Here is a 26,019-nt window from a genome sequence, read left to right as displayed (position 1 = left end):
TGATAACCAGTCACTGAAATGGTATTTTAGGATTTTTTGTATCTGTTTGCGTTAGTATACATGCAGAGTGAGCATTGCTACAGTCAGCTGTCTTTACTTGGTCAAATTGTAATGTAAAATTAGGAAGTACCAATTTCTTTAAAATCTCAGGGATCACGAAATACGTTTTTCCCCTGGATACCATGATGTACTTTACAGCAGCAACATTCTGAGGCATTGGGTTCAACCTGTTAAAATCTTGCTATAATCTGTTCTGTTAAAAAGAGCTTCATGAAATTAAATGAATGGCTGAAGTTTATCCGATGATGTTCATCTGTTTATATTTGTCTAAATCATTAATCAAACCAACACCTTTGGGTGAAACATAGGCTTTTGCATCTTTGAGAAAGTGTATTTTTTATACATATTTAAATTTTATTTTTACTTTTTCATGCTGTATGTCTCCAACTTAATGTTTTATTTTAAATGTTAAACACCATGACTGAAATCCTGAGCATTGTGAAAGTGGGAACAGTGAAGAAGAATACTTGAAGTAAACACTGTTTTTACAAAGGATCAAGAAGTAATCATACAATGAACTAATAGTAAGCAACGGAATGATCTTCTCTGTATGAATCAGGATACTGCTGTCACATGCTTCGAGGGTTTAGACTTCTAAAATTGCTCATTGAAATACCATAGCCTAACTATTACGTTCTTGTATCTAAATAAATAATAAATCAATATTTTTAACAGATCTAATAAATTAACAACATAAAAGCAAAATCCAGACAGAAAAGTATCAATTAATACACTACTTTATAAAGTTTCTCAGAAATTTCTCTTCATTTTAGAATGCATTGTCTATCACTGTATAAATTAATATAGAAAGGTAACAAACTGCTTAGCAAACAAAGAAAATCAAATATAACCTGCTGCAAGTTTTCCAGAATGTCAAACCATCCTTGTGAAGGAAAAGCTCATTAACAGCTTGAAAACTGATTTTGTCATGCCCACTAAACAATTATTGAAAAATATCAAATGACACATTAACTATGAGAGGACTGTTTATTCTTGCCGTGTTTTTAGGTGGCCACATCATTTGTCTTCTCTTCAGATTGCACAGGACTTGTCTGTGATTGGTCTTGTGGCCCTTAGTGTTTAAACTATGTGTTATAAATTTGCAAAACCATAGCGTTCACATGCAAAAAATTTATATTTCAGTACTCTGGTGGTAACAACTAATTGTGTTACAGTCAGACCAATGGAGTTGCTGTTCAGCCCAGGGGAATTACCACAGAATGGTTTTGGAGGTGAAAACTGATACAATCATTTAATAGTATCGAAAGATCATTTATCTGAAAGAGGAAATGTTAAATACTTAAAAATGTAACTTTCACTGTTAATATATTTATGTTATATAGGTAAAATAAATGCAGCTAATAAGCCACATTAATTTGATCAGTTATTCCAAATATTCATGTTTGGGAGGTTTTGATGTGTTGTTTTGTTACACTGAGTTTTCCCTGGTGATTTACCGTGTACCAATGTTCAGAATTGGATAGTTTATCAAATCAGAGCAATTACTTCAAAAGCAATTTATTGATTAACCATCATTATTTTTAGTGTTTTTTGTGCAAGAACTGCAGAGCTTGGACTGTTTGCTTTAAGTATAGAATTTTATCAGCTTTTTATTATTGTGAATCATGTGTTCGGAAGAGATTGCATTAACAGCAACTATACCTGTGTAGTGTTTAGAAAGCTAATTTTGGGTGAAGATCAATCAAACATTAAACATAAAGTTAAGGGAAAATGATAATTTAATAGTTTCAGAAAGGGAACCGATCTTCTGCATTATTTCTGTTTGCAGTAAAGATCTTGATCTAACACTGAAATAAGTCACGTATAGCTAAGCAATAGGATTGGGCAAAGTTCATTGTGACCTTACTTTTAAAACTCATTAATTGCATTTTCTTGAAAAATCTCTTGTATTTTTCACACAAAGAAATAATTCCCCTAAACTGAAAATATGGTTGACCTGCCACAAGAACCAAACCTTATAGAGAACAGCAAGCAAAACCATAACAGCAAATCCATTTTGCTTGCCAATTGTATGGTTACCTCATTAAATCTGTGAGAGCAGACCTCTGAGCCAGATATATCTGAGCAAGATTTACTTTGGGAAAATAAACTAAATTGATGTAGAACTTTATCATGTCTTCAGAATATTCTGCAGGACCTTATAATCAGTCAATATCACGCAAGTTGCTGTCACCATTGTTCTCCATACAAACATTAGCAGATAGTATATTTACATCAAATTACTCCAAACAGCAAAGGAACAATTGCAAAATCTGATTTTTTTACCCATGCTTATACATCTCTATGACTCCATGACAGAGGAAATCTGCTCAGAACTATAGAAAATCTCTCTGCATTTGGTCAAATAAAATAAGATCACTTGCGTCCACCCAAGTATTTTAGGGCATCGCTGGTTGGCCAGCATTTTTATTGCCTGTGGCTAGTCGCCCTTGAGGAGGTGGTGGTGAGCTGCCTTCTTGAACTACTACAGTCCACCAGCTGTAATCTGGCACACAAGGCTGTTAAGGAGGGAATTGCTAGATTTTGTCCCAGTAACATTATAGGACAATGATATATTTCCAAGTCAGGATGTGACTGTCTTTGAGGGGATTTTGCAGACGGTGGTATTCCCATGTATCTGCTGCCCTTGTCCTTCTAGATGGAAGTGGTCAAGGGTTTAGATCTTTGGTGAATTTCTACAGTGCATCCTGTAGATAGTACATACTTCTGTTGCTGAATGTCGGGTTATACCTTTACAGCTACACTTAACTATCAGTCTCAAAAAGAATCACAGCCTATAGGAGGACTTTGCTTCACAATCTTTCCTTTCAGAGGTGAAATTTGACCAGGCACACCCAGTTAACACCCAATGATTATTCAACACAATATTGGGAATATAATATGGCTAAAGGAAAAGTTAAATCAAGCCTCCGTCTGTCTGTTGCAGTAATTCAGTCATCTTTTACCATTATTGCAACACTGATGACACAAAATGGCTGTGCTCTTCAAACAGTTCATTGTGGGAAGAACTTTGAAACATTTCAACATCTCAAAAAAGTACAAAAATGTAATTATGTTTTGATGTTAATGGAGAGGTGTGTCATTTTGAAAATTCAGGCATAGCTCCAAGTTAGGATGTTGCTCTTTGCGCTTTCAACAATGTTACTCTCGATCTGTTAGGAGATGAATTGGTGCAGAAGATCAAATTGTCATTGTCTTTCTTGATTGACATACTGTCTAATGCAATAAATTTTATTTTAGTTTGAAGGTTGTGATTCTTTTTAATAACTATGGGCATTTTTATACATTATTGTGACATAATTGAGCAAAACTGTTGTAAATCAGCATGTAATGTAATTGTGTGAATATAATATGAAATAGAACAAGCCTACGTAGTTGGAAAAAATGCTGCATAGCAGTCAATATATTGATTTTTCATGTTAGACAAATTGAAGCAGCAGTTAGAGGACTGTAACATTAATATTTATAGGTCAAACATAGCTTACGAATATTAGTGACTAATATGTAATTTCATTCACTTTTTGTAGTCTATTGTAAAGTGCATTAGATATCCTTTTTATCATTTCTTTCATGCTATGCAACCAGTAAGCAAATACACAAATTTGTGCTTATAATAGCTTTTTCAAAATGTATTTCAATGAACATAGGTGACAACTAGAACTCCTGTCAAAAGTGGCTTGGAATGATGTAAGGTAATTGACAATTTTGCCCATTTGAAAAGAAAGACATCAGGATATCTTAAAATACTTTACAATTGATTAAAAGTCATCACTATAGGAAACATGTGAGGTAATTTGTACATAGTAAGGTGTGTCTAAGAGCAATATGATAATCACCAGTTAAGATGTTGAACAAGGGACAAATGTAAACAGGTTCAAATAGCATGTTGGTTTGAATCCAATTTGAAAGGTCAATAGTCCAGCACCTCCTGAACACTGTACACTACGAGAGACACAGTTCTCATAAAACAACCTTTCAAGGCACAATGAGTAAAATTACATTCATTATTAACTATTTCCCATATGAGGTTATCTATATTTGAAGTAATCTGTGTAAGAAAATAATGTCAAATGGTTTCTGTAATTTGCTTCAGAATTATTTCAAGAATTAATTTATCATGTCCTGATATTGGGCCAGACAATCTAAGTTGAAAATTATCACCACTTGAGTTATAGTTCATTATATTTCAGTTTAACAAGGGTTCTGAATTTCCTTAGTCTTTGTTGCACTGCACCAACTTTACCACATTTCCAGCAAAGATCTGGAAACCCTCAAGCAAGAGAAAACTCGCAAAAATCTGTGTCAAAAGTAATTAAGCAGCTTGGCAATACCAACTACATCCTCTCCATTATCGCACATCCTTCACTGTGAATATCTGTCGCTTGATCTCCATCCTAATCCACTAAGGACAAAGTGTAACCATGGATTGCAGGGGTTAGGCGATTTTATTGTTTAGTTTGGAAGAAAATGCCCATGGAAGCTGGATTTTCACACTGGGGTAGGTGGTAACTTGGGTTGAGTCCGCCAACACCAGAATCAGCCACAGTTGCTGCTGGGGGACGGTCTGGGGTGGGTGGTGGGTGGTTGGGGGTTTGTGGAGGGGAACGGGGGGGGGAGGTGGGAGATGGGGAGGAGTGGAGGCGAGATTTGAGAAAGGCAACTCTCACCGCTTTCAGACTTCACCCAATTTGTAATAAATGAGAAACAGACCTCATCCCTCAACTCCCAACATGTATCTCCCATACCCCCCATCGCGGACTCTTCATGCCAACCTAGGTCCCTTCATCCATCCTCATGAACCCAATAGTCTCAGTATCAATCTACATAAGAACTCCTATTTAAAGCATGACTGCTATAAGCAAAATCTAGATGAAGAGTTGAGCAAAACAGTGAAAAATGGAATTCAATCTGCATAGGCATGAGGTAAAGCATTTTGAAAGGTACAAAAATGTAAAAATGCCATAAACAATGCTAGAAAAACTCAGCAGGTCAGGCAGCATCTGTGGAGAGAAAGCAGAGTCAATGTCCAAGTACCCTTCTTCAGAAACTTTCTGAACTTTCAGACCTTGAATCCAATTATGTTGCTGATTTCAAGCATCCGCAGTTCTTATTTTTGGTTTAAAAATGCTGTAGTCCTACTGGACCATAGTGCAACCCTCCATTTGAGAGTGAGAGAACAAGTTGTTGTTTATCCTCGGGTGAGGTCAAGGTTGAGAAGCAGAGTAGGAAAGAACGAACAGGGAGATACTGAGTGTTGTGGAGGGAAAATGCACCTTGGGATATATGTCCACACATCCTGAACAGAACAAGTTAATAGGGAGATAAAGAAGGAATGTGCCATATTCCTTTATTGGCTAGGGCATAAAGCGTAAGAACAAAGAGTTGGTGCTAAAACTGCATGCAACAATAGTTAGACCACAGCAAGAATGCTGCAAATAGATATGGACACCACAGTCTTCAAAGCGTGATATATCAGAGAGTGTGATGCCTAGATCTGCTATCTGCTCAAGTGCTGAAATATAACCCAAACTCACAAATGTCTGCGCAATGGCAGCAGAAGTTCTACAAACGGAGTTAAGTTGACATGAAAGCTACAGAGTGCAGGGCTGTGGCAATGTGGTCAGTTGTAATATATTTTACTGATATGTTCATCTTATCTCCTTAACGTAATGGACTTTTTAACACTGTTTTAGGGACTGAGACAGTACATTTAGAATTATAGTTCTAATCAGGCCAATTCAAGAGCGAAAGGATATTGTCAGCTTATGCTAATGATAATTCATCAACAGAAAAATACTTAGATGCAATGCTTACATATACAGCACACATGCAGATTGCTTCAGGAGTCACTGACCACTATCTTGGCAGAATGTTAGTGTCCATCACATCATTTCTATCAATTTGTTTGTCATACCTTTTAAGTAACCCTGCTTCTGGAGATGGCTGTGATGAAAGCAGGACATGCACACGTTCTTTTGCTGTTAAGAAAGGAAGAGTTAAAGCTTGCATTCCATGACTTGAGCAAAGCATTAAGCTGACATTCCAGTGCAGTAGTGAGTGAGTGTTTCACTAACATGCTGCACATGTGTTAATGTTTATGATGTTGGCAATATCTTTGACTGCCTGACGAAAGGAAATTTAGTTAAAACGTTTGCCATGAATATATAGTCTTGACTTTGAACATGAAATAGCATTTTTGCAACATGGTTAATGGGAAATGTCATGCAACATAATTGGTTCGTTGTGCTGCTGGGATTTATGAAGCTGACGTGCCTCAGATGATTATATCTACCAGCCTTGTTGATTTCAGACTGATAGAAATATTTCTGTGGCAGGCTGAAGTATTAATGTTGCTCAAACACTCATTGCCAAGAGCAGTGAAGAGTTCAACTGATTTTTTTTTTCTCTAGTTCAACTCCTTGTTGGTCAATAAGGTGACATATCATCCTTCCTTTAAATAAATGAAATTTTGCTACAAGATTAATATGCTGCCAGTCCATGTTCAGAATGTTGTTCTCCATTGTAGCTTGTCTATTATATGCTTACTGTATTTGCAGAATTTTCTGCTGAATTGTTCCTGAACTATCTCCAGCTGAAATGCACTTTACCCTTTTACAGCTCTGCATACTGTTTCCTTTCTTATCACTGTGATGGAAGAAAAACAGCTGAAACTGGATGCAGTGCAGAAAATCAGTGGTTGCTGCTGATTGCAATCTCACTGACTGTAAGAGGATTTAAGGCGCCCATCATTCATGTCAAAAGTAGAAAATAAAATGTAGTCTTTGCATCATGAAACTGCAGGTCAAAGTATTGCTGGGGCAATTTGACAACTGCAATGTTTAATTGCTGTATTCCCAGTGGAAGGAATTTTGAATACCATTATTAGCTTCTAGATTAAGTGGCATCTTTTAAGAAATGGGGGGATGCTATATTGGAATTTGTAATTTGGGCTGTGGTCAGCTAACTAATTTATCTAATGTAATAGACTCTGAAGGCTGCTGATAACTTGCTGAGCGAATTATCCTCGTAACATACCTGAGAAGGCTCGAGTAGAAACTGGAGAGTTACCAATAAATGTAAGATTCTAACTTTTTTTTTCTTCCAGGTCCAGTTAATGTACCCATTGAACCAAGGTAAGAACCATTGTTAATTTTAGTCATTATTCTTCTTAACAGACTCTTTCATGCTAAATAACACTTTTAAAATAACATGAAGTTGTGTTGGAAAAAGTACATTTTAACTAATGTGTGTACAAGAGTGTAATATAGCATCCCTACAGTGTAGAGACTGATCATTTGTTCCACTGAGTCCACACTGACCCTCCAAAGAGCATCCCATCTTATACCTATAACCCTACCTGTCCCATGGCTAACTCACCTAGCCTGCTCAGCCCTGGATAATTTAATCTAACCTGCACATCGTTGGACCGTGGGAGGAAAACAGACTGCTCAGCAGAAGCCCACACAGATATGGGGAGAATGTGCAAATGCCCCACAGATAGTCGCCCTGAGGGTGAAATCAAACCCAGGACCCTGACACTGTGAGGCAACAGTGCTAACCATAGTTCTACCTATATTGTATATAAGCATATATTGAATTGGATACATTCAGTTTCTATTTTGTAAAACTATGCTGAGTTGAATTCATATAATTTGAAATGTCTGACATCACCTGATACCCGAATCTAAAGATTCTCTCATTTAGCTTTTACTACCATATGTATTAATCATTGTGACAGTAGATTTCTTAAAGGAGCAGAGCAGTCAAGTTATGCCAGTCGTTGTCTCGGTGAGCTATGTATCCATTTCCTGAAAAACTGACAAGTGCATCCCAGAATAGACAAGGCCATGTACAACAGTTGGAAATCAAAGTAACCAGCAGGGACTTGAAGAAAGCACCAAATTTAGATCAAAATCCTTCCTTTATGCAGAAAAAATAATGTTCGAAGCCATCAAACAATAATTCATGCATATGTTATCCACAGTATTAAGCTGAGCTTGTATCCATAGGTATACTTAAGGTACCTCCCAATTTTGCAGAAAAAAAGGAGTATTTTCTTTAGTGTTGTGCACAGCTGTATAATTGACCAGAATGGAGCTTTGAATACAAGTAGTCAAAGGAATATAAAAACTTCTACTGTTTTGTGTTCAAGTTCTATGTATATTTTTGGCCTTAACCAAAAACTAGATGGGTATTGGAGTTGATTTCACTGGAGCAGTTTGAGAAATGCTTATATCGGGGTTATCAAATGTCTCAAGACAGGAAAGACTGTACAAATAAAGATTATTTCCTCTGAGAAAATTAGGTGCAAATGATCATTAATTTAGAGTAATCATTAAAACAAAACTTACTTCCTATTTGCATGGAATTGTTGTAACTTGGAATACTTCACTGCAAAGAATAATCGAGGTAGGCAAATTGTATTTCTCAAGAGAAAAGAGGGTTACAGAAATGAAGATACAGAACAAAGACCATTTATTTAGGTTTGATTTAGCAAAAGAGCAGGTTCAGATATAATGAATTCTTAAAGTGTTTTCGTTCATAGACTGTGGATGTTGCTGGCTGGGCCAGCGTCCCTAGTTGCCCTTGAGAAAGTGGGGGTGAGCTGCTCCTTGAAAGGCTGCCATATATTTGATATAGGGACCCCCACATTGCTGTGAGAAAGGGAGTTCCAGGATTTTGATCCAATGACACGGAGGAAAGGATGAAAGACTCACTATCAGACTGGTGGGTCACTTTGGAGGGCATCTTGCAGGTCATGGCATTCCCATGTATCTGCTGCCTTTTTAGTAGTGGTTGTGGTTTTGGAAGAGCCGTGGTGAATCCCTGCAGTGGATCTTATCAATAGTATATGCTGCAGCAACTGAGTGAGTGGAGGGAGTGAATGCTTGCAGATGTGGTGCCAATTAAGTAGGCTGCTGTGCCCTGATGGTGACAATTTTCTTGTGTGCTGTTAGAGCTGCACTTATCCTGAGAGTATATTGGGGGTAGATTCACTTATGGCTTTAAAAAGAGGATTGGATCATTTTCTGAAGAGAAAGTAATTGCAAGAGTACAGAGAAAAAGCATGGAAGTATAATATGCTGAGTAGCTGTTGCACAATGCAAGCAATGGGCTGAATCATCTCCTACTGTACTAGAGTCCATGATTCCCACAGTGTAAATTCAGAGTTGATGTGCATAGTGAAAATTAAAATGCAAAATGAAAGAATTATACAGAAGTCTCAAACTCAAAATTAACAGCTTCTGGATTCTTGCTAGATTTTTGACTCTAATGCAAAATGTTGCACTGATATCAACTAGTTAAATGTTTCAGAGTGGTGCAGTATTAGGTGTGACATTTTGTGGCCTAATTTGACAGAACAATTGATAAAGCCACAAGTAATGAATGGCTGACCATATTTGCAAATTGTAAGTAAATTGCTATAGTCCTGCAGGTAGCAATAGTTGATACTTTACCAAACTTGAAAGCAAATGTGCTTGCATGCTGCAGCAAGGTTGCACAAAAATATAGATCTCTGCTTAGTGATAATGAGATGGTTATTCACCGCCACAGTTAATTTTTAGGCTTATGTAATTTGTGGTTTGACTATCATTGCCTTGCCTTTCCTTTTCACTGTATACTAATCCTGGTACATGTTATGTATTGTCCTATGATTATAATTTGATTGGCCAGAATATCACAGGAATCCAATGGAAATGGATTCTACACCTTCTCATTTGCCATTTCATCAGCATTGTCTTTTTTTCAGAATGGCATGCTAGTTGAGATTACAGAAAAATCATAACTCAACTCTAAGCTTCCATTGCGTAAGAATGATAAAAGTGCTGTCGCAGTGCTCTCCTGCATCATCAGTTTAGGGGTGAGACCACATCATGTTTTGTGAGGAAATTCTTTCTAGTGTGAATAAGTTACTGGCACGGGAAAAAGAAAACTCGAGTAAAGAGCTTGACCACCTCGCTGTTTGAATGATCTTTTCAGCAGAATTAATCCAATGGTTGGAGAGTGCACAAAACAATTTTACAAATTGACACTTTTCCCACCCTTGACCACTTTACATAGAATTTGGAGACCATCAGGGCTTTCCACATGAACTACTAATGTGTACATTAACTGGAAATTGTAGACAATACTGCAACTTAAGTAGTTTAACATTTGCTCAATATCTTGAGTTCCTTGCATTCTATCTGGGTGCATAATATATTGATATGGCAATTGGTCTGCCCATGACTGTAAGAAACTACAGAAAATTGTGTGCACAGCCCAGACCATCACAAAAGCCAACCTCCCATCCATGGAATCCATCTACACTTTTCGTTGCTGTGGAAAGGCTGCTAACATCATCAGAGATTCCTCCCATCCTGGTAATGCTCACTTCCAATTTCCTCCGGCAGGTGGAAGATATAGAGGCTTGACTAAACCCACCAGCAGATTCATGAACAGCGTCTCCCTGCTTTTGTAGACTGATGAATGCACTGCTCTAATTTCAAATATAATGTTGACCATATTTTTGTATACTTCCTGTGCAGTTGTAACTTTGTATGCCTTACTCTTTCATTTCACCCTTTAATCTGTATCTCCTTGTTTGTAATGATCTCCCTGTACTGCTTGTAAAACAAAACTTTTCATTGTACAGGTAGGCAATCCTTTATCCAAAGTTCCAAAATACGAAAAGCTCGAAAATCCGAAGTTTTTTACTCATTAACAAGGTTGTTTGGCGCTCAAACAATTAACCCAAGTTGACACCCACTTGAAGCGTGTCACTCAGATACAACGTGGGGTCCTTGGCCTAGCACCGGTAGGCCTGGTTTCTCTCTCAAGGTCCGTTTTAGTTAATAAGTCTGCTCCTCCGGTAAGAATTTTAAAAAATGTCACCTTCAAACTGTCACTTATTATGAAATTCGAAAAGTTCCAAATTCTGAAAAACAGCGGGTCCCAACAATTTCACATAAAAGATTGTCTGCCTGTACTTAGGTACATGTGGCAACCAAAAATCAAATCAAACCAAATATTGTTATTACCGCTACAGCCTTTGTGTTTGACTGGGATAGTGTGGTGATGATTCTTCATATTGAATCTTTCAATCCTTCCTGAAAAAAATGTAATTTTTCATACATGATCTGAGGGCCATTGTGGCTCATTGCAATGTCAGGAATGTCCTAACTGCTGAAGTATTTGACAAACTCAGTGGTAGTGATGGAAGTCAAAGTAGCCAGCATAGCAGTCTACCATGTCTTCCTGCTGAATGAAGAGGTCAGCTTCCAGCTTCATCCATGGTCTGTTTTGAAAGTCATGTTTCATCATTGGCTCTCTGGCTTGCTTAGCTTGGTACTCATTACAGACACCAGGGTGGCTGATATGGTCCTCCATTCTTTTGCTCATGTTTCATTAATAAAGCATGTCACTTGGCTTCCTCAGGCATCACTCAATTTCTTGGAAGCGCTTTAGCATCCTTTCATTTCCTTCGGGATAACGACTCAACTTCCATGTGCAGTAATGAGGTGATGCATACTTTCAGCTTTCCAGGTTGATTCACCATGCTGTTAATTCCCTCTGTAAGAGATATCACTCCGTGATTACTCCCTTTTTCAGCTTGTCTTAGAGACGGTAGTTGCCTGGAACATGAGCCAGAACACCTACATGGGTTTGGCCACCTGAATTTGGAACCCTTGACAGTGAACCTTAAAGCCTGGAGACTCAGATACTGGTAGCCTGTCGGGCCCAAGGCGTGAGCCAGCAGCAAAAGTGCATTAAGTAACGTTTATACACATCCACCTCAGACAAATGAGTTGCTGCACACTTAAACTATCAAATTTGATGGGACTGGCTATAACTCAGCTTGTAGCACCCTTACCTCTGACCCACAAGATCCTGGACCCCAGTGCAGACTTCATTCAATTGGAAATTTGGGAGTTTGTGAAGAATTTGATTATTTTTGAGTGGTTTCCCATTTTTTAACAGTACAGTTCCAAGGGGTGCATGCCTCTTTTAAGAAAAATCATCCCTCCACTGTCAAATGTATCAAAGGGTACCCGACCACAAGGATATGTGACATCCTTCCTGCAACTCTGTCTCCTCCAGCAGAAGTGTTGTGGAACCATATCCACAGGGGCACCTCAACCCTCAAAGTTGTTCATTGGCTATCCAAAAGAATTGCTGTGAGGACAGACAAGTTTTGTGCTGGGCTGTTGTGTGATCTCCAGTTCCATACAGCAGGGTTATCAAGGTGAGATTTAAATGGAGATGACTGAACATTGAAATGGCCCATTGGCTCTGTGTGCTGTGTATACATGAATCTTGGGCTGTCGTTAAACCTCCCACCCTCCAGTGAAAACTGGACATGACACATGCAAAGATGTATCATCCAATTTCTCGGGAATTTGGCATTTTTGTCATTGTGGTGTAAGTCTGAGTCTAGTAATCTGGAAGGTTTATGTTTTTACTTTTCTGTATTCTCCATTGTCTGTCTCATTTTGCTTCCTTTAAGCATTCTTTCGGCTCTACGAACAAGGCCAGGTCATTGAGTATATTTAAGACTGAGATAGATAGGTTCTTAAGTACCAAGAGGATCAAGGGTTACAGGGAGAAAGGGAGAGAATGCTGTTGAGAAACTTATCAATGATAATTGAATGGCGGAGCAGACCCAATGGGCCCTATGGCCTAATTTCTGCTCCTATGTCTTATGGTCTTATGGCTTGTGCCATGACACTTGACTACAGCATGTTACATTATGTAACAACTTCCACATGGCAAGCAGTTTCTTTGGTTCCTTCACTGAACAAAAAAAAAAATTGGACACTCTCTCTTTACGCATTCATGCGAAGTGAGAGACAATCAGGAAATCCAGCACTTGTTCCTTATCCCTAATCTCCTTTGGAACAAGAATTGGACCACAAGCTGACACATCAGGAATTTTGATGATATGTACAAGAAATCATAAATACAAACTGTGCCTGAATATGCATTAATTTAATATTGGACTAACTACCTGTCCTGTTATTATCAGGTTGGGTTGACCTGTATTTTTTCAGTAGTTATTTTCATTCTAGTGGCATGGCTATGTTAAAAATATATAATATACCATCTTTCCCATGGATCATGAAGTTGGCATTACCAAGAAGAAGAGTAGGTAGACAGCAGATGAATGCAAAGGAACTGGTGGTCTGAAGTGCATGTATTTTAATGCAAGAAGTATAGTGGGTAAGGCAGATGAACTTAGGGCTTGGATTGGTGCCTGGGAGTATGATGTTATTGCGATCACAGAGACTTGGTTGAAGGAAGGGCATGATTGGCAACTAAATGTATCAGGATATAGATGCTTCTGATAGGACAGGAAGGGAAGTAAAAGGAGGGGAGGAGTTGCATTGCTGGTCAGAGATGATATCACAGCTGTGCTAAAGGAGGATACTATGGAGGGCTTAATCAGTGAGGCATTATGGGTAGAGCTGAGAAATAAGAAGGGTGCTGTTACATTGTTGGGGTTGTACTACAGGCCGCCCAAGAGTGAGCGTGAGGCAGAAGAACAAATAGGTAAGCAGACAGGTGGAGTGGTCAAGAAGGCATATGGTATACTTGCCTTCATCGTGGTATTGAATGTAAGAACTGGCAGGTCATGTTAAAATTATACAAGACTTTGGTTCAGCCACATTTAGAATACTGTGTACAGTTCCAGTCACCACATTACCAAAAGGACGTGGATGCTTTGGAGAGGGTGCAGAGAAGGTTTACGAGGATGTTGCCTGGTATGGAAGGTGCTAGCTATGAAGAGAGGTTGAGTAGGTTAGGATTGTTTTTATTAGAAAAAAGGAGATTGAGGGGGAACCTGATTGAGGTTTACAAAATCATGAAGGTATAGACAGGGTGGATAGAGGTAAGCTTTTTCCCAGGGTGAGGGATTCAATAATGAAAGGTCACACATTCAAGATGAGAGGAGAAAAGTTTAAGGGAGATACATGTGGAAAGTACTTTACACAGAGGGTGGTAGGTGCCTGGAATGCACTGCCAGCAGAAGTAGTAGAGGAAACACGATAGATTCATTGAAAGGTGCATGAGTAGGTGGGGAGCAGAGGGATACGGATCCTTAAGAATTGGGCGATAGGTTTAAACAGTGGATTTGGATCGACACAGGCTTGGAGGGCCGAAGAGCTTGTTCTTGGGCTGTAAATTTTCTTAGTTCTTTGTTCTTAAAAATAGAGGAACCATTCTTGTGTGGCAAAACTCCATGGTGGGGTTTTGTTTTCAAATGCATTTGGACAGAAGCCCTCGTGAAACCATAAATGTAATGACACAGCAACAATGAAACGTTCCATATTTCAAAAGGATAATTGTATTTTGGTCTTTTCTAAATGGAAAAGAAGCATGGAGAAAGCTGAACTTGAAAGGTTGTTACAATTATGTGGAACTCAGTCTGCCCAGCCACATGATCACAATATAAATCTCTTAACAGAAGTCAGTTTAATTTAGAATAGCCCAGACCACATTATATAAGTTATACTAAAGTATTAAAAAATTGCTGACACTTAAGTTTACATCTTACACCAACATGACTGAACCAAGAGAGAGTAAAATTTAAGCTCAAGTATCCACTTTAATGTCTTACATAACATTAATTTTGTTTTATTTCTATCCAATCAAGTCCAGAAATCATGATCATGAATGAAAAATACAACACTGAATCAGGTATGTGCATTATATCTGTTAAGCATTATAAGTGTTATCTATGCAATCAAATAATATATTATGTATCCCCTGAACCTTTGAATTATCAATTGGAGCTCTGCAATGTCTATTTATTCAGTTGTCAATGGGATGAGTCTTATTGCTATGTCTGCCTAATATCTGGAACGTACCAATATTTACAAATTGATCTGAGATCTTGTTTCAATATTTTCTTTGAAAGATAATCTGCTTTGGACCTTAGTTTTGTGACATCTGATGTGTCAAATAGGTTCAGTCCAATATTTCAATCAGCAGTGCCAAATGTGCGGTACACATGCTCGGGGGAAGATGGTGGAAGCCATTCGTACAAATTCATTCAAGTGCAAATAAAACATATTTTTTTCAGGAACCAACCTGTTTAATTCAGGATACAAACAATTGGACCAGGTATAAAGTGTGGTTAACTTCAGAAGCAAGAGGTGACTTTAGATCTGTTATTCCTGAATCTCTTCACCTTTTTCTGTTCCGAAACAAGTTGAGAGTTTGATTACTGTGTTTATCGATCAACTCTATTATCGTCACATAAGAAAACAAGTTGAAACTAGTTAGGTCTTTGCCTTTCTTCATCTGGTAATACTTACATTCTTGTGATGGACTGTATGGTAAGTCAATACAATAATTGACACAGTGATCAGGACTCTATTGGGTGATGCAACTCCATCTAACCAGCTGTGTTGTATCTTCTATTTCAAATGTACCATTTCACTTCAAGGAGTGTGCTGAGATTGTGTCCACACAGGGATTTTTATGCCACTGGACATGAGCAAAGAGTAGAATAGAAACTACTGCCACCCAAGTGTGAAAGAAATGAATTGGGATTAGAATTTCTCTCAAGTACCTATTTAAGTATTCATTTATCCCCATAGGCTAAAGACTAATCAGTAGACTATCTGTCTGTTACTATCCTACCAGACAATCTCCATCATCCACTGAGTGCTAAAAAGGGGCAGCAACTTTTCTGAATAATGGTGAATGTATTATGCCGCAATGATGTTTCCCAAGTCTGCTCCTTGGCCAGTCTTATGAACAAATTTGACATTTAAGGATAATACAATTTGGGGCAGATCTGATACATAGGCACTAATTCCAGCATCATATTCTCCTTGGCATTGGCATATATAACAGGACTGCATTAGCTTATAGTCTTCAGCTTGTCACCACTCTTCATGTGTCTTTCATGTCAAGGCAACATTTTAACCTTGTCATAACTTATTACTGCCTTATAAGTTGAGACTTCATCCAGATTGCTGTATAGGTCATTGTGGTATTCTAGGCTGGTCTGTATTTGACTAAGTGCTCTTTGTATCTAATGCAAGTTTTCAGGCTGCTGAAGTTTCTTTGCACCCAAAAGTTTAACAAAATGCTCCCAGATGCAGCTTTTATGTCATGGTCAACAAAACCTGTTCCAAGTTCTTGTTACATCATTGTGGAAAATGTTTTTACTTTCTATACTTGACTGAACAAAATATTTAGTGTTAGGCTAACTGACTGCCAGTAATCTTTGACAAGCATGGAGATATCATTAAGTAATGCATCATTATGGGTGGAGTTATTGTAACATCACAAACTTGATTTGTATTCCAAGAAATGATTGCCAGAAAAATTGCAACTATGCATTTTTAATTTCCAACCATTACACCAATGAAACTAGGCCATTAATGTTTTATGTAGAAAATCACAAAATTAAACTGTTAAGTCTTCTGACAAATTGCACCATTACTCAGACGTAGCAGATGTAAATACGTCATTGTACTGGAGTCAGAGCTATATTCATTCCACTGAAACATTTGTGGTTAATGTGTAGTAGTAATCTGACAGCAAAGGAGTTACATTGATTCATGCAATCTTAGGTATGAAGGGATATGTCCCTGAGTTACCAACCATTTGGTTTCTATTTTTGACTGTGATTGGTATTTTAAAGGTTGTTTGCAACAGCTGTCACTGGTGTTGGGACAAGAAAACCCCAGGTTTGATTAAGTAACTGTTCTCAGCTGAGCGGACGCCACAGCTTAGATGAGCTTTACTGTGGTATATGTCATGATCTAACTCACGGTTTGTTTGTCAGTTTACCTTTACGAGGGATATTCATTATATCTTCACTGTATCATAACATGTGACTTGTGCAAATAAAACTGTCAAACTCCATCATAACCAGGGCCACTTGAAGGTTGACACAGTGAGGGAAGCATGCTACTTTTTGTCACTGAATAGTTTAATGTTAGCCCCCGACAAGCGTCTGCTGTTGGAGTAATTAGTAAATCAATGATAAACATCTGCTGGTTCTTTAAATACAACATTACCTATGTCCTAGTTTCTTTTTCTATGGGGGATAATGTTCGCGTTGCCACATTGGTTAAAGATAACTTCCTGGAGGAAACATACACCAGTAGAGAGAGAAACTAAATCATCTAGGGTGTTTATTATCCATTGACCACTGCTACAAATGTGTACTCTGATCTTATAACTCTAACAACTGAACAATATATCCTTGACCCAATGTCCAAACACAACTAAGAAAAGTTTACCTAAAAGTCTGTTTGAAGAAATCGTTGGAATTTACAAGAATTAAGGTGAAGTTTTAAATAGACACAAAGGGAATTACTATCTCTGGAACTGTACTTTAGCATGATTAATTGTTCTTCCTGTTAGAAAGCATCCTGCTGGGGTCTTCACAACTGTGTCCATCCTGCCCATGATCCATTTATTTAAATACAAGTCCATCAGGAGACTTTTGAAATCAAAACAAAATTACCACTGTAAAGGAGGAAATGCCAAATGCAGCACATTAAAATCATAGAAAATAGGAGCAGGAGTTGGCCATTATTCCCATAGATCCTGTTCCACCATTCAATAGAATTCTGCTATTCAGAGCCTCCCTCTGTCCCATCTTTGTAATCATCTCCAATCTCACAGTCCTCTGAGATCTTTGTGATCATCTAACTCCAGCCTAATGAACATTCGCAATTTTAATTGCTCCACCATTAGGAGCCATTCTTTGAGTAGCCTCTGCCCAACCATTTGAAATCCTTTCTAAAAGTTATGCTCCTTGCTTCTTTTCCCATCTCTAAGGTGCTCCTTTAGAACTTACCTCTAAGACTAAACTTTGGTCATCTATCCTCATATCAGCTTGTGACTTGATGTCTTTATAATACAGCTATGAAGTGCATTGAGATGTTATATTAGGTTAAAAGCATGCTATAAATGTAAGTTGTAACTGTTGTTGATGATGTGGAATATTAGCCATCAATATTTGAAGAACAGGGAGAAGGTGAGGACTGCAGATGCTGGAGATCAGAGTCGAGAGTGTGGTGTTGGAAAAGCACAGCAGGTCAGGCAGTATCCAAGGAGCAGGAGAATCCACGTTTCGGGCAGGAAGGGCTTATGCCTGAAATGTTGATTTTCCTGCTCTTCAGATGCTGCCTGACCTCCATATTTGAAGAACAGCAAATGTTCAAATTTTTGTGCTCTGAGCTTAAGATCAATGATAATTCATTCTGCTGTATATTTGTTGTATCTGAATTTCCCTTGATTGTTACTGATGGCTCACTTTAACGAGCTCATTGGAGGATATATCAATTTCAGGTGAAGCTCTCATTAACAAAAAGTCAGGGGAAGTCAATAATTGGACAACCTATACTTTTTGGCGAAAGTGGGTACTGCAGATGCTGGAGATTAGAGTCAAGATTAGAGTGGTGCTAGAAAAGCACAGTAGGTCAGACAGCATCCGAGGAGCAGGAAAATCGACGTTTGGGCAAAAGACCGAAAAAGCCATTCCTAATGTTCCTGATTTTTCCCGAAACTGCTGACTGACCTGCCTGTATTTTTCCAGCACCACTCTTATCTTGAACCTATACTGTTTGTCCCAGTTCCTTGCAACCAGCAATAGCAGATTTTTGACTTCTGAAAAATCAGCTATGAAACAAATGAATTAAAAAATAGAGGCAGTAAAAAATAAATAGGAAATGGAGAAAAAATGTTTGACATGGTGTTTACAGAACAGAAACAGGTCAATATTTTTGCCCAACATGAGTATCCTCACAGCCTTCCTCATCTAAACATATCAGTGTATCAGTTTGGCATTTGTTGACGTTAATAATTGAACATCCTGCTTTAATTTGCAGATACAATATATGCCTTTGTCAGGAGAAATAATCTACCAAGCAATCCAAAACATGCAACAGGTAAATTTAACTGCATTAACTTCAAATTCTTAATATTAATGTCTTAATATTACAATGATTGCTTTTGTATATTATTTATTCACCAAAAGCAGATCCTGTCAATGAATACAGCAATCTCGAAGAGGAGGAAGAAGTGTCCTATGCAGATATTGTCATTCATAATCCAAGACGACAATGCTGTGACCAACAGCCCAAGGTATGATTATGATTCCAATACCACTTTCCTTGTTCATTTATTCCCCTTGACTGACTGTAGATTTAAGTATGGGACCAGTCAAAAGTCAATACCCTTGGGAGAATTAAACTCCTAGGGAAGAATTGTGAATTACTTTACTGACTAGAAGTCCTTTCTCCTCAAAGACTACTTCTTGAGAAGTGAATTGATTAATTGATTTTCTCACAGTTGAAATGAGGCACAGAAATCTAATGAGAGAGGGATTCTAATAGTGCGGGAAATTGTCTTCATGTAGTACCAGGGAGAATATTCAGTTGACAAGGACCTGCCAGTAGTTTGGGAATGGTTCTAATATTATCTGCTGCATTACTTTCATGCATGGAAAGATGTTGCTGTAAGTTCAATTCCTTCTACCAATAATACAACACTGGTCTTTATCAGGACTTTAATTCCATGTTTATAGTGAGATACTTTGTGCCCATTTGGTGCCTTTTTGCAATCATAATTTAGGAAGTAAAATTGAACATAAATGCATGGGTAGGGTGAATTGAATCCATGACAAATCAGTTAGCTTTTACATTTATTGTTCAAAGTGTCTGAGCTGAAGCCTGTTTTCTTGCAAAGCACAGAACGAGGGAAATAGATAGTTTTTTAAAACCAAATGACTGGTGCAGGTACATTAAACAATAGAGATAGTGTAAGAGAGGAATGACGTAATGTGGGAAATGAGGGTTAGGGAATGGTAAGAAGGGGCACAGAGACAAAAAGAACCTAGGAAAAGACCAAAAATCAAGACCAGATGTTGCAAAGGTCACAATGAGGTAAGACTAAAGGCTCTGGAGCTGAACTCACAAGGCACTTGTAACAAATTCAATGATTGACAGCGCATAGTGAAGAAAATAAATATAATCTGATAAATGTCACAGAGATGTGGCTCCAGAATGACAAGAATTGGTTCCTGAAAATTGAGGGACATATGACATTCAAGAAAAAATAAGAAGCTAGATAAAGGGGCACTGTTATTAAGAATAAAATTTGTACAATTGTTATTGACCTTGGTTTTGGAGGTCAGCATATAGAATTGGTTTGTATACAGGTGAGAAATAGTGGGGGAAGGACATCACTATTGGGGATGTTCAACAGGCCTTCAAACAATAACCATTATGTGGAACAAATTATAAACAACAAAACATTGGGTACTTTTGATAAAGGAATGGCACTAATTATGTATGTTTTCAATCTACATATACACTGGAAAAATCAGACAGGTAATAGTTACCTGGATGAACAGATCATAGAATGTTTTTGGGATAATTTATTGAGCAGCACATTTTGGAACCAAACAGAGAATTGGTTATATCAGATTTGGTATTGGATAATGTGATAGGATTAATGAGGCACTTCAGATAACAGTGACTACAATACGACTGCATTTTACATCTAATTTGAAAGGGAGATTGGGTTTAAGACTAGTGTTTAAAATAAGATCAATTATGTGGTGATGAAATCTGAGCTAGCTGAATGGAACTAGCCTAGGAAATCTGGGGATAAATCATTAGACACGCAGTGTTTAGATTAGAGTGGTGCTAGAAAAGCACAGCAGGTCAGGCAGCATCCGAGGAGCAGGAAAATCGATGTTTCCAGCAAAAGCCCTTCATCAAGAATTCCTTTTGCCCGAAACATCGATTTTCCTGCTCCTCGGATGCTGCCTGATCTGCAGTGCTTTTCCAGCACCACTCTCATTTAAACTCTGGTTTCCAGCATCTGCAGTCCCCACTTTTGCCCATTAGACATGCAGTGACAGACATTCACTTATAGAACTCTTATTTGGAACATACACTATAACTTGTCCAACTAGGAGAAAGTGAGGACTGCAGATGCTGGAGATCAGAGCTTAAAAATGGTTTGCTGGAAAAGCGCAGCAGGTCAGGCAGCATCAAAGGAGCAGGAGAATCGACATTTCGGGCATAAGCTTATGTCCGAAACGTCGACTCTCCTGCTCCTCTGATGGTGCCTGACCTGCTGCGATTTTCCAGCAACACATTTTTAAGCACTGTACCTTGTCCGTCAGCATCAATGCTTTATTCACCTGTTTATTATTTCTCTCTTCGGATTTAATCAATACATTTATTACAGTTTTACAGTGCATTGTAATATGGCCATTACCTGTCATACCTGAAACAGTATTCCTGACTGTTTCTGTACCCTAAGAAAGGCTAAATGGTTCCAAATGGTTCAGGTGATGACCATCCCAACTGTACGGTTCCTCCTATCCAATACTGATACCTGGGCTCCATGAAATAGAGCCCTTTTTGCCTGCACTGTTCTTTTAGCCACATGTTTACTTTCATAATTTTCTTATCTCTGTGCAAATTTGCACGTGCTTTGGTTAATAATCCAGAGATTATAACCTCTGAGGTGGTGTTCTTTAATTTTGATCCTCATTCCAAATATTCCCAAAGTAAGACTTCTTGTCTTCCCTGGCCTATATTGTTGGTCCCAACACAGACCAAAACAACTGGATCTTCCCTCCCTCTATGATATCCTTTCCAGCCAGTTTGAGATGTCCCGTATCTTTGCATCCGGCAGACAGTAAGACATGCAGGAATCGTAATCCTACTGACAAAGGATTAACCCTAATCAGTAACCCTAATTAGAGAATCTCCTACCTCTATCACTTTTCTTTTTGCTCCCCCCATTTGAATGGCCTCCTGTATCCTGGTCCACTGAGCAGTTTGCCAATCCTTCCTACAGTCCTTTTCCTCACCATACCATATAGGAGGCAAATACCTCACAGTTGTTGGATAAGGTCAAGAACTGAGGCACCTCAATGCTAAATTCAGGATCCCTCTACCTGCTTCATGTTAGTTACACCTTCCAATTTATCATTAAACTGAAAGCAACTTAGAATATGCATTCAAAAAATTGAGGAAACTGTCCTGAATACAGTCAATGACTTCTTCCTCATGGATGATGACATCAGCTTGTACCAGGGGGCATAACTACAAATTGAGGGGTGATAGATTTAAGACAGATGTCAGAGGTAGGTTCTTGATGCAGAGTGGTAATGGTGTGAAATGCACTACCTGCTAATGTTGTCAACTCAGCCAAATTAGGGAGGTTTAAACAATCCTTCGATAAGCACATGGATGATTTTGGGATAGGGTAGGGGGGAACGAGCTGAGAATAGTTCACAGGTTGGCGCAACATTGAGGGCCAAAGGGCCTGTTCTGCGCTGTATTGTTCAATGTCCTATGTTCTACCTCTATCGATTTGCACAAAGTTTAAATTGACTAATATTTTGCCTTTTTTATATACATTGTTGTCTTCTGAATAATTTCCTGACCTACAATATTTCAACTGCTAGGGTTCTATAGATCCCTCCCACCATCGGCTGTTACAAAATATTATTTCTTACTCCTGATCCAAATGGATGATACATCTTCTGTTTCAAGCTCATTGCTTACTACTGTACTTACTCCATCTGGGAAAAGACATTGTCTATTTACCCTATCCATGCCCCTCTATAAGGTCACCCCTCAGACTCCGATGCTCCAGGGAAAACAGCCCCAGTGTATTCAACCTCTCCCTGTAGCTCAAATCCTCCAACCCTGGCATCATCCTTGTAAATCTTTCCTGAACCCTTTCAAGTTTCATTGAACACTCCCAAGACCTTACTATTAAGTGTATAAGTCTTGCTCTGATTTGTTTTTCCAAGATGTTCTCCTTGTAACCATGTGGTTATAAGGTCATACCCATTAACCTCTTTTTGTGCCATTCATTCATTTATTTTGTTCCAGGCGCTATGTGCATGTAGGTAATGAGACATTATTTTTACTGTTTTACCATTTTTCCCTATTTGCCCCATTTGCTGTTTTTTTTTAAATCTTGTACATTTTGTCCTTTTTTGTCTCATTCTGGATGTCATTACCTGAACAGTTGTCCAGAAATGTCACCATATCCTTTTGCTTTATAAGCCTAAATATCCACTCTTCAGAATCCCTTTATTTAAATTAAAGCCTCCTGTACAGCCTTATCTCTTCAACTTGCTAGGATGTTGGTTCTAGCACAGCTCAAAGCCTGTCCCACTGGAACAGCTCCTTTCCAACCCACAACAGTTTCCAGAGCCTAATGAACTGGAACGCACTAATCTTTGAGCCACACATGTAAAACCCTGGCTGAAGTAGGAATTCCTCAAATTATTACCTCAGAGGTTCTGTTTTTCAGCTTAGACAGACTGGATTGTTGAGAAGAGTAAGGGGTGACTTGATTGAAATGCAAATTCTATATTTATCAGATGCTTTGTCAATAAAGTTGTGAATGGATTTTTTCTTTTTTTTTCTATTTGTTGCAGCAAGTCAGTAATGTAACAGAGAAAAATGCCAGGAAAGACTTCAAATACATGCATGGTTCATCTCCCCTCAAACATATTGATGATACCTCAGAATATTCAGTCGTGCGAATTTCACACCAGGACTTGAGAACTGTTTGACTGTGCAGCAGAGATTAGCTGTTTGATATATTGTCAAATTGCTAACAAACCACTCGCCTGTATCCACAGGAAAGACTTGTTAAAGTGAAGGTGCTTTATTCATGAAACAAACATCTGCAAACTGAAGGATTGTGACTAAGTGAACAAGAACGTGAATAAGGAAGCACAAGTTACTTCACAAAGTTTACTGCATTCTGTCAGGGTTTTACCATTCACTTTTTTTTCTTTAAGATGTTGGAAATCCATCAAGGGCCCAGCATTTTTGAACATTCCCAGGCCCCACCTGCATAATCCAAAATTGTCATTCCTTCTCCTGCAGCAAGAAGAATCATGGCAGCTATTAGTACCTGCAGCTCTCTGGGGACCTGACCATTTCTTATGTATGGACTAAGCTTTGAGTTTGTATTTCATTTTGAAAGCCCCTAATTCAGCCTTTCAAAAGTTTGGAGATTCAACCGTACAAAACACCAGAGCCAACTGGAATCTGATCTCACTCATCGTCCATGGATTTCACTGTTGGAGACACTGGACAACAGTGAGAAACCAGAACCTTAGCTGTTTTTACTGCTGCATTCATAATGACCAAGGAACAAGAAAACGAATGCAATGTTGAATTGACTGAGTTTAGCTTGGTCATCATACACCAAGGGTCAAAACATGAATGGTTCCTCTGGTTGAGAATCACAGTGCACAGTCTATGTGTCACTAGGCCATGAATATACTAATGGGAAAACTTAACCTATCTAAGCAGCAGTATCATTGTAAGTACATAGGCAAAAAAAAATCTACATTGCAAGGCTTCAAAGCTGCAGGTTGGTAAACCTGTTCACGAATTCTACTCATAAATGCAACAATGTATATGTCATGAAAACGTTTGTACTAAGTATTTTGCATGACTTCCAGTAACCAGGAATACATCGTATGAAAATAGCAACAACTTACATTTGTCTCTCTTATTTTCACTAATGCAGAGTAGATTTTGTCATGCTACCACAATCTGACACAGTAAAGCCATGTCTTTGTAAATTGAAGTGTTTAAGTGTCAAAGTAGCTCTTTTGCACATTTGCAAAATCTAAGGGACAGATAATATCATACAAATGTGACATGTGACATGCAGTATTTCAAAAAACAAATAATTGCACTGAAGATATTGTAAATGGTTAAGAATGCTCAAGTAGGGTAGAATTAACTTAGCTGATATCACACAGTGTTGTTCACTGCAACTTGAAAATATTTATAAAATTTTCTGAGAATTTTTTGGAAGTGTGTGGGCCTTTTTTTTTAATGAACATGAACCTATGGAATCCAATCTTAATGCTTACATCAACCATTGACATTTTGTGATCAACTGGAGAGATTTTCTGAAGATTGCAGGGTCTGGGAATATTGGAGGATTTTAGAGCAGGCTGCTGGGTTTTAGGAGTACTGCCAATAGTTTCTGTCACATGAAAGCCTGGGTAAGCTGTTCACAAGATTGTGGGCTTTGAGTTGGGTCCTTCAACTTGGGGAACACGTATTTGTAAAGGTATGTTTGGAAGCATTGATGTAACAATTATGGAGGAATGGGTCAGAAGAGTTTGAGATCTAAACTGTATTGAGTTGCTTTTGAACAATGAGGCAACCTTGATGTGTTTGTGCATGTTGGTTGTCTAACCTATCTGTGACTGATTTTGGATTGTTAAGTCACCCGTCTCATAATTTTTCACTTAATTGACCAGCTCCTACCTTCACACTGTAAGTGCATTCTAAATGCTTTTACTGTAACCTCTTTATTAAATATGATTCTCCTTTTAAAATATTGAAAAGTTAAATCTGTTGTGTTGGTTGAAACTTTACAAGGTAAAGTATTAACTCCAAAATGATTTTTCTCAATTTTAGAGGGAATGTTTTAACTAAAGTTGGAGCTAAAATAATGAGGGCAAGGAGGATATGGGCAGCTGCCAAACAGGGAATTATACAAAAAAATTGCTCAGCTCCCAGTAAGGTACAAATTGCAAAGAAAAACCATTGAAAGTCCTCTAACTTGATAAAATTTCAACAAACTATGAGTGTGACTAATCTAAATGTCGATGAGGTAAAGCTTGCAAAGTTCCAGACAAATTCAACTTCAGATTTTTTTTAAAGGTAAAAATTCATAAATGCTACAGATTATGAAAGGCCTGTCTCTGTATAACTTTTAAGGTATCTGTGAAAAATTATGGAAACTGAATTGGCCGTGCGGTGAGTGTGCACAGTAAAATTATTCAGCTGTGCTGGGAGAAGTCATGCAGTCACAGTTTAAATCTTTGACGTAAGTCTTGACTTAGAAAACTTTAGTAGAGATATTAAAAATATGAAATGTAGCTTAATTGATTAATATTACAGTGGTGTT

At 38.1% G+C, this 26,019-nt stretch overlaps 1 protein-coding gene across 2 annotated transcripts in view; it reads left to right on the top strand.

Annotated features, from left to right (window-relative positions):
* Positions 1-25,612, top strand: part of LOC122540704 — a 55,861-nt gene extending 30,249 nt beyond the window's left edge. Inside the window, exons 6-10 of one of the 2 annotated variants that reach the window (XM_043676822.1) lie at positions 7,187-7,214; positions 14,717-14,760; positions 18,921-18,980; positions 19,070-19,176; positions 23,510-25,612. In XM_043676822.1, the coding sequence (XP_043532757.1) occupies positions 7,187-7,214; positions 14,717-14,760; positions 18,921-18,980; positions 19,070-19,176; positions 23,510-23,647 (377 nt within the window). In that variant the 3' untranslated portion in view covers positions 23,648-25,612. The remainder of the gene's footprint in view (positions 1-7,186; positions 7,215-14,716; positions 14,761-18,920; positions 18,981-19,069; positions 19,177-23,509) is intronic. The other variant, XM_043676823.1, reaches the window with a different exon arrangement.
* Positions 25,613-26,019: the final 407 nt, after the last annotated feature.

Source organism: Chiloscyllium plagiosum, chromosome 35 (assembly GCF_004010195.1).
Source record: "Chiloscyllium plagiosum isolate BGI_BamShark_2017 chromosome 35, ASM401019v2, whole genome shotgun sequence".
Taxonomy (NCBI): domain Eukaryota; kingdom Metazoa; phylum Chordata; class Chondrichthyes; order Orectolobiformes; family Hemiscylliidae; genus Chiloscyllium; species Chiloscyllium plagiosum.
This window is presented reverse-complemented; position numbering and strand designations above follow the sequence as displayed.